Source organism: Passer montanus, unplaced genomic scaffold (assembly GCF_014805655.1).
Source record: "Passer montanus isolate IOZ18808 unplaced genomic scaffold, ASM1480565v1 scaffold123, whole genome shotgun sequence".
NCBI lineage: Eukaryota > Metazoa > Chordata > Aves > Passeriformes > Passeridae > Passer > Passer montanus.
In genome coordinates this window covers 910948-920405 of record NW_024359056.1, presented here as the reverse complement: position 1 = coordinate 920405, position 9458 = coordinate 910948, and the positions used below count along the sequence as shown (strand labels likewise).

The following is a 9458-nucleotide window of genomic DNA, read 5'->3' as shown; positions in this document are numbered from 1 at the left end:
GAGGAGATGTCCTTCCCTCTGGAATCCGGGATCCTCGGGGGGTGTCGGAGAAGAATGGAGCAGGAGATAGGAAAAGTTACTTTTCTAAAAAGTTACTTTTCTAAAAAGTTACTTTCCTGAAAGAGACAATCCCAAAGGCACGGCTCGGCCTCCAAGGCACAGAGGTTCTGATAGCGAGAGAAAAATTCCCAACTCCTGAGCTTGGCTGTCCCCCCTCCCTGCCCTCCCTTCCCTGCAATTCTGCCCTGGAATTTTTGCCTCCTCTGCCTGGCAGCTCAGAGGATTCACCAGACAAAAGAGAAATCCCAAAAAATCCTGTGGAAACAGGGAAAATCCTGTGGAAAAGGGGAAAATCCAGTGGAAAAGGGGAAAATCCTGTGGAATTTCTTCAGTTCCTTCTGGTTCTTTGTTAGCTGCTTTTCCCTGCTCCAGGAGGGAAGTTCATGGGAATTTTCATTTTCACGGGAAGAGCAGGAATCACAGGAACATTCCTGGAGCTTCCCAGGGAAGAAACCTCAGTGGAATTTAATCCCAGGAGATTAAATCTGCTCCAGCAGAGCTTTGCTGAGTTACTCCAGCTGAGAAAATGCATTTCCAGCTGAGAAAAATCCATAAAAATTCATTTAAGGAAGTGTTCAGGAAATATTTAAGGAAATATTCCATCTAAAAAAGGAAATAATGAAGGAAATCTCCTTTATTCTCACACTTTTCTCATGGAATTGGAAACTCAAGGTGTAATTAGTTTTTAAAAACTGAAAATTTTGCTATTCTGTAAGTGCAAGTGGGAAATTTTCCCTTAAAAATGACTTGTCAGGATCATCCTGTTGCTGCTCTGCTGCCCCAGGGCTGGGAATTGTGCTGATCCATGGAATCCTGGGGTGGCCCAGGTTGGAAAAACACAAGTGCCAGCCCCGAATTCCGCCTGCCGTGGGGATTTGCTGCTCTGCCAGCCCGGGAACGCCGGCAGGGCCAACACCCGGATATGCAAAGCTCGTCTGTCACTGCCCCATTGTCCCTCCCGGGGTGGCACCCGGCCACCTCCGGCTGGGGACGGGACCGGGGCACCTCCAGGGATGGGGAGCCACGGATTCCCTGGCAATTCCCAGAGCGTTGCAATAAAAAACTGAATAAACTGATATTTAAATTTTGGGTTGGTTTCTCTTTGGTTATTTCAGTGTTAGTGGCCACAGGGATTTGTGCTGCCACTAAAAATCCCGCACCAATCTGCTCTAGGAAGAGCAACACAGAGTTAAACCACACCAAACTTAAGTGAAAAATTCTATTTTCCACCTAAAAATGCAGTTTCTACCCGGAGGGGCTCTAAGCCACATCCAAGCCAGCTTCTGGGCACAGCCACGGATTCCCTGGCAATCCCCAGAACGTTGCAATAAAAAAATGAATAAAGTGATATTTAAATTTTGGGTTGGTTTCTCTTTGGTTATTTCAGTGTTAGTGGCCACAGGGATTTGTGCTGCCACTGAAATCCCACCCCAATCTGCTCTAGGAAGAGCGACACAGAGTTAAACCACACCAAACTTAAGGAAAAAAAGATATTTTCCACCTAAAAATGCAGTTTCTACCCGGAGGGGCTCTAAGCCACATCCAAGCCAGCTTTGGGAACTTCCAGGGATGGGGCAGCCACGATTCCCTGGCAATTCCCAGAGCATTGCAATCAAACACTGAATTAATCGTTATTAAAAATTTGGACTGTTTCTTTGGTTATTTCAGTGTTAATGAGGAGCGAACTTTGAGCTGCCACTACTGCCAATGCCTCTGCTCCGAACTGAAGGAAAAAATGGATATTTTCCTCCCAAGAAACCAGGAGGGACTCCAGGAATTCCCCAGGGCAGGTGAGGCCAGGTGGGACATCCATGGATTCCCTGGCAATCCAGAGCATTGCAATCAAACACTGAATTAATTGTTATTTAAAATTTGGGCTGGTTTTGGTTATTTCAGTGTTAGTGGCCACAGGGATTTGTGCTGCCACTGAAATCCCACCCCAATCTGCTCTAGGAAGTGCAACACAGAGTTAAACCAAACTTTGGGAAAGACCAATATTTTCCTCCAAAAAAAGCAGTTTCTACCAAGAGGGGCTCCAGGAACTCCCCAGGGCAGGTAAGGCCAGGTGCCCTCAGCTCCAGCCTGGATTTGGGCACTTCCAGGGATGATCTGCCCTGGGAATTCCCAGAGCACTGCAATGAAAGTTTTGGGCTCTTTTCAGTTATTTCAGTGTTAGTGATGAGACAATTTCACGCCGCCACTATGAAACGCTGCTTTGCAATCCCTCCCCTCTGGATTTATGGAAAAACCACCTAAAATCATTCCTCCCTTCTGGATTTAAGGAAAAACCAGAACTTTTCCACCTAAAAAAGCCATTTCTACCAGAAGTGGCTCCAGGAATAGATGTAGTAGAGGCAGAGCAGGTAGGGCCAGGTGCCCCCAGCTCCAGCCTGGATTTGGGCACTTCCAGGGATGGGGCAGCCACGGATTCCCTGGCAATTCCCAGAGCACTGCAATTAAAGATTTGAGCTCTTTTTCAGTTATTTCAGTGTTAGTGATGAGATAATTTCATGCCGCCACTACGAAACGCTGCCACTGGATTTAAGGAAACGCCTCCCTTCTGGATTTATGAAAAACCACCTAAAAAAAGCCATTTCTACCAGGAGGGGCTCCAGGAATAGATGTAGTAGAGGCAGGGCAGGTAGGGCCAGGCGCCCCGGAGCGCCAGCAGCGACATTCCCGGGAATTCTGGCGCTTCCTGGCGCGAGTCCAAGCGGCTCATCCCGGCCACAACCTGTTTCCTCTTGGTCTTGTACCTCCTGTTCTGGAACCAGATCTTCACCTGGGTCTCGGTGAGCTGCAGGTGCCGCGCCAGGTGAGCTCTCTCGGGGGCCGACAGGTATTTCTGGTGGCTGAATTTCCGCTCCAGTTCGATCACCTGGCTGTGGGAAAAGGCGGCTCGGGAGCGTTTGCCCTGCCTGGGAGGCCGCGGGGCCATGGGGTGCACGGCGCGGCCGCAGTCGGGCAGCAACGGCTCCACCGGCGCCTCTGGGAAGGGAAAATCGGGAAAAACCGCTTGGAAAAGTCCCCACGTGGACAAAAAACCCCACTTGGACAAAAATGCCCACTTGGATAAAAACTCCCACTCAGAAAATGTTCCCTCTTGGATAAAAAATTCTCACTTGAATAAAAATCCCCACTTGGACAAAAATTCCCACTTGGACAAAAATCCCCACTCAGACAGAAATCCCCATTTGGAGAGAAATCCCCATTTGGACAGAAATTCCCATTTGGACAAAAATCCTCACTCAGAAAATGTTCCCTCTTGGATAAAAATTCCCACTTGGACTGAAAGTCCCACTCGGACAAAAGTTCCCACTCAGAAAATGTTCCCATTTGGATAAAAATTCCCACGTGGACAAAAATCCCCACTTGGATAAAAATTTCCACTGGGACAAAAATCCCCACTCGGACAGAAATTCCCACTCGGACAGAAATCCTCACTCGGACAGAAATCCTCACTTGGACAAAAATTCCCACTTGGACAAAAATTTCCACTCGGACAAAAATTCCCACTCAGAAAATGTTTCCTCTTGGATGAAAATTTCCACTCAAACAAAAATCCCCACTGGGATAAAAATTCCCACTTGGAAAAAAAAATCCCGCCAAAATCACTTGATTTTCCTCCTCAGAGAGAGGAAAAAAATTCCAATTTTCTATTCCTGTTTCCCATATTTCCTATGTTTTAATTGAATCGTGTGAGAGTCACACGGGGGAATTTTGTCTTCCTAAATCACAGGTTTTATTTCACATCCTCCTGAATTCCATGGGAACGGAGATCCAAGGGTTGGATGGAAATGGGATAGGGATAAAATAAGATAGAATAAAATTCCCAAAAAGGGAAATTTCTAGTGCTGGAATAGGAACAGGGATAGGAATAGTAAATAGGAATAAGAGTAGGAGTAGGAATAGGAATAGGAATAGGAATAGGAATAGGAATAGGAATAGGAATAGGAATAGGAATAGGAAAAGGAATAGGAATAGGAATAGGAATAATATCCCCAAATAAAATAGGATGGGACAGAATGGAATAACATCCCCAGATAAAATAGGACAGGATAGGATAGGATGGGATAGGATAGGATAGGATAAAATCCCCAAACTGGGATATTTTCCAGTGCTGGAATAGGGATAGGGATAGGGATAGGGATAGGGATAGGGATAGGGAATAGGGAATAGGGAATAGGGAATAGGAATAGTAAATAGGAATAGGGATTGGAATAAGAATAGGAAAAGGAATAGGAATAGGAATAGAAATAATATCCCCAAATAAAATAGGATAAAATGGAATAATCCTCAAATAAAATAGGATAGGGTGGAATAAAATCCTCAAATAAAATAGGATAGGACAGAATGGAATAACATACCCAGATAAAATAGGATGGGATGGGATAGGATAGGATGGGATAAGATAGGATAGGATAGGATGGGATAGGAGAGGACAGGATAAAATCCCCAAACTGAGATATTTTCCAGTGCTGGTGGAGGTCTCACTAAATCCCAGGGTTCTGTTGTTATGTCCAAAATGGCATCAAAGAATTTTTATTTTTTTTTTTTTCAGGATTCATATCAAACCCTGCTTTGGAATATCCTGTGCCTGTGGGAAAACCAGAATTCCCTGGGGAAATGAATCCTCCAGCTCCCCACTCCTCAGGAATGGCTCTGCAGTGGGAAACGGGAGCGGCTCAGGGCAGACTGCAGCGGGAGAGATTCGGGAACAAATTCCTGCCTTTCCCATCCCATCACTCCAGGGAAATGCCAAGAGATTTTAGGGCAGTTTTAACCCTTTACATCCCAAGCTTCAGACCTGGCCTTGGATCTCCAGCTAATTCCCAATGGATCACCAGAGTCAGGAGCCAGGAAGGTGCTGAGCTCCCGGGAAGTCTCACCCACAACAGCCAAAACCCCTCAGTTACATTTATTTCTGGAGTCAATCCCTTTTTGAGCATTATCTGCATGAAAATCAGCCAATTTTTTTTTTGGCTTTTGGTCATTTTTCCGTTTATTTTCTTAAGGTGTGAACACAAGCTCAAGAAAAAAACCAAGGGAATAAATTCCCAACTTTGTGAGTCCTGGTTGTCCCTGGAATCCCAGGACTTTTATGTAGGAATTTCCGTTAATAGAATTGGGCTGGAAAGCCAAAATTCCCCTGGCAGGAGGCACTGGAGAATTCCAAAGGGATCTGGGGATGTTTGAGCAGGGAAAGGCTGAGTCCCATCTCCAAAAATCTTATCCCAAAATCCTGTGTCCCACTGGGATTTTGGGATGCTGCTTCTCCCTCTCCGGGCAGCCCTTCCCAAGGTGCCTTTTCTGGGATCTGCATTAAAGGGAATTTTTTTCCCAAAGTTTTGGTAAGGTGTGAACACAAGCTCAAGAAAAAAACCAAGGGAATAAATTCCCAACTTTGTGAGTCCTGGTTGTCCCTGGAATCCCAGGGCTTTTATGTAGGAATTTCCGTTAATAGAATTGGGCTGGAAAGCCAAAATTCCCCTGGCAGGAGGCACTGGAGAATTCCAAAGGGATCTGGGGATGTTTGAGCAGGGAAAGGCTGAGTCCCATCTCCAAAAATCTTATCCCAAAATCCTGTGTCCCACTGGGATTTTGGGATGCTGCTTCTCCCTCTCCGGGCAGCCCTTCCCAAGGTGCCTTTTCTGGGATCTGCATTAAAGGGATTTTTTTTTTCCCCAAGGTTTTTTAAAAATGCATCAAATTGGGTTTTTAATCAACGTTTTAGACAGATTCAGAGCTTGGAGCCCTTTGGGGCACTGGGGAAAGGTTTTCTCCAGTCTCTGAATTCCTTACTCTCCCCTGCTCCAGCTCGGACACTCCTGGAGTTTAATCCGAGAGTGGCTCCGGGTCTGGATTCTGATCCATTCCCTGATCCATTTGTGATCCATTCCTGATCAATCTGTGATCAGTTCCTGACCCATTCTTGATCAATCTCTGATCCATCCCTGATCCATCACTGGTCCATTCCTGATGCCGAGAGTGGCTCCGGGTCTGGATCCTGATCCATTCCCTGACCCAAGCTCAGACACTCCTGATCCATCCCTGATCCACTCCTGATCAATCTCTGATCCATTCCTGATCGATCACTGGTCCACTCCTGATCCATTCCCTGACCCAAGCTCAGACATTCCCGATCCTTTCCCTGATGCAAACACAGACTTTCCTGATCCCTTCCCAATCCATTGCTGATCCATTTCTTATCCCAGACTGAGACATCCCTGATCCATTCCCTCCCTTTCCCAAGCACAGCCATTCCTGATCCATCCCTGATTCCATCCATCACTGATCCACTCCTGATCAATCCCTGATCCGTTTGTGATCCATTACTGATCAATCTGTGATCCGTTCCTGATCCATCCCTGATCCATCCCTGATCCATTCCCTGTCACAAGCACTGCCATTCCTGATCCATCCCCGATCAATTCCCGGTCCATCCCCGACCGAAGCACAGACTGTCTCCGCTCCATCCCCGCTCCATCCCCACTCCATCCCGGATCCATCCCGGCTCCATCCCCGCTCCATCCCGGATCCATCCCGGCTCCATCCCCGCTCCATCCCGGATCCATCCCCGCTCCATCCCAGATCCATCCCCGCTCCATCCCGGATCCATCCCCTCTCCATCCCGGCTCCATCCCCGCTCCATCCCCATCCCAGCTCCATCCCAGCTCCATCCCAGCTCCATGCCCAGCTCCATCCCCGCTCCCTCCCCGCTCCATCCCCGCTCCATCCCCGCTCCATTCCGGATCCATCCCCGCTCCATCCCCGCTCCATCCCCGCTCCATCCCCGCTCCGTTCCCACTCCATCCCCGCTCCATCCCGCTCCATCCCGCTCCATCCCGCTCCATCCCGCCCCAGGCGCAGCCGTTCCGCTCCCCCGGCTCCCCGTTACCTGTGTCGGGTCCCCGGGCTGTCCCCGCGGCTCCCGGGGGATCGGTTCCCCCGGGGGGCAGTCCCGGGGCTGGGCTGGCCCCGCTGCTCTCCTCGCTGCCCGCCCCCAGCCCCGCATCCCCGCCGCTCCCGGCGCGCTCGGGCTCGTCCCAGAGGATGTCCTGGATGAGGAAGGAGGCGCGGGGCCGGGAGGGGCCGGCCCGGGGCTGGGGGGCTGCCCCGGGGGTGCCGCTCATGGCCGGGCTGCGGCCCGAGCTCTGCCGCCGTCCCGGCCGCTCCCCGCCGCTCATCCCCCGCCGCTCCCGCCGCCCGCCCGGCCCGGCCCGGCCCGGCCCCGCATTTATCCGGCCCGAGCCGGCCCTCCCGGGCTGATTGGAGAGCCTGGCACGGTGTACGCCCTTGGCCGTGCCCCGGCTCCGCGTCCCGCCTGCATCTGCGGGGTCACGGCCGCCCTCTGCGCCTCCCTCCCTGCTCCAAACCCCCCGGATCTGAAGGCGAGAACGTGAATTTGGGATCAAATGGGTCCCGACCGGGTGTTTTTGGGAGAGCATCCTTGGCGGATGTTCTGCATCCATCGCTCCAGTCCCAGCTCGGCTTCCCCTCGCTTATGGGAATGATTTGCACCCCTGAGCGCTTCGGGAAATCGCTGTTTTCAGGGGGAAAAGCGGAGAAATTAAAGGGTTGTGTGGTTTTTAAATTTATTTTGAGGGTTTTCCTCAGACGCCTCCGCTCTGATGCACTCCGAGCGTGTCGGAAAACGGGGAAATGTCAAAGACGTTTTTGTCAGCTTTGTAAACTGCTCAAACGAGAGCCTGGGGTGATTTAAAAGCCAGGAAGAGCAGCTCCAGAGGCAAACCTTGGCATGGAAAAGGCTGAAAGTTTAAGCCTGAATCTCAGAATAATCCCTCAATTCATTTAAGAATCCCGAACACCTTTTACAACAAAGTCTTGGTCACCCTAAAGGAGCAAAACCTTCCCAAATCCAAGAAAAACCTCGAGGGGAGTCACCTGCTAGAGCAGATTCTTTCCTGAGGTTCTGATTGATTTGTGGTTGTTCTTCCAGAGTTTCTGTTTGGAAAACAGCCCCAACAGCCTGGGGACCCCCCAGATGTGGGGAACACGGGATTAAAATTCACCTTGTGCCATCCCAAGGCAAACCCATCTCCTGGGGAAGGTCCCTGGGAGCTCTGGTGATGCTCATGAGCAGAATCCCTGGGAATTGCGGGCAATTTGTATTTAAATAAATCTCTAAATATGAATTTATCAGTGACCTCCTCCAGCTCTGCTGTCTCAAACCCCTTTTCCTGCCGAAATATCAGCACTGATCCCTTCTTTAATTCCCAAACCCAGCCCCTTCAGCCGGGCCTGTTTTCTTTTTTACCCTTAAAAAGGGAAACAAAAGATTTCCCTCAAAAAAAAGTTCCCGCGGACTTTGTTGATTTTATAGGAGGTGTTTGGTTACAGCCGGTTGTGCAAACGTGCCCCAAACCCGGCTTTTCCAGCCCTTTTTCCTTCTGCAGCCTCTGGTCTGGGAATTAACACCCCGATCTCACGGAACGCTCGGGAAAGCTCAGGAGCTCCAAAGTTTTCAGGCAGAGAAAGGGAATTTGGGCAGAGTTATGAAGGAATTGGGAATATCCTGGACTCGGAGGGATCAGCGAGTCCAAATCCCGGCCCTGCCCTGGGTGATCCCAACAATCCCACCCGCCCCTGAGGGCTTTGCCAGAGCTCCTCCAGCTCTCACGATTCCCTTTTCCAGGTTTTTTTCCTGAGGGAAGCCATTTCCTTCCTTGGTTTCTGCCTTTATTTGGGGGAGTTTCCTGGGATTTGCCTCAGTTTGTGGCTGGAAAACTCCAAGGAAAACTCGCAGCGTTGTTGGGGATTTCAGGTGAGCCCGGGCACTGCGATCCCAGGGCTGCTCCCAGCGCCAGCAGCGATTCCCAGCGCAGGAAAAAGGGAATTCCCTGGGGAACTGCAGGGAAAGGGAATTCCCCGTGGAATTGCAGGGGAAAGGGAATTCCCTGTGGAACTGCAGGGAAAGGGAATTCCTGTGGAATTGCAGGGGAAATGAATTCCCTGGGGAACTGCAGGGAAAGGGAATTCCCCGTGGAATTGCAGGGGAAAGGGAATTCCTTATGGAACTGCAGGGAAAGGGAATTCCCTGTAGAATTGAAGTGGAAAGGGAATTCCTTGTGGAACTGCAGGGAAAAGGAATTCCCTGTAGAATTGAAGTGGAAAGGGAATTCCTTGTGGAACTGCAGGGAAAAGGAATTCCCTGTGGAAATGAGGGGGAAAGGGAATTCCTTATGGAACTGCAGGGAAAAGGAGCCTGTGGAATTCCCAAACTTGGGCTACAAGGTGATTTTTGCCTGGATTATTAGGATTTGATTTGATTTTTGCTTTTCTTTGGCTTAGGTTTGGATGCTCAGGTGCAAATTGCGGATGGTAAAATTCAAAATACAAACTGAGAAATGACGCAAGAGGTCGAAAACACAATTTCA

The 9458-nt window shown here is 49.7% G+C and overlaps 1 protein-coding gene across 1 annotated transcript; it reads right to left on the bottom strand.

Moving 5' to 3' along the window:
• Window positions 1-1329: 1329 nt before the first annotated feature.
• NKX3-1 (NK3 homeobox 1) lies at window positions 1330-7247 on the bottom strand. Its single transcript, XM_039698365.1, has 2 exons — window positions 6959-7247; window positions 1330-3048 (listed from the first exon to the last, which is right to left on the bottom strand). The coding sequence occupies exons 1-2, from the start codon at window positions 7245-7247 to the stop codon at window positions 2657-2659; spliced, it is 681 nt and encodes a 226-aa protein (XP_039554299.1). The 3' UTR covers window positions 1330-2656.
• Between the last annotated feature and the right edge of the window lie 2211 nt (window positions 7248-9458).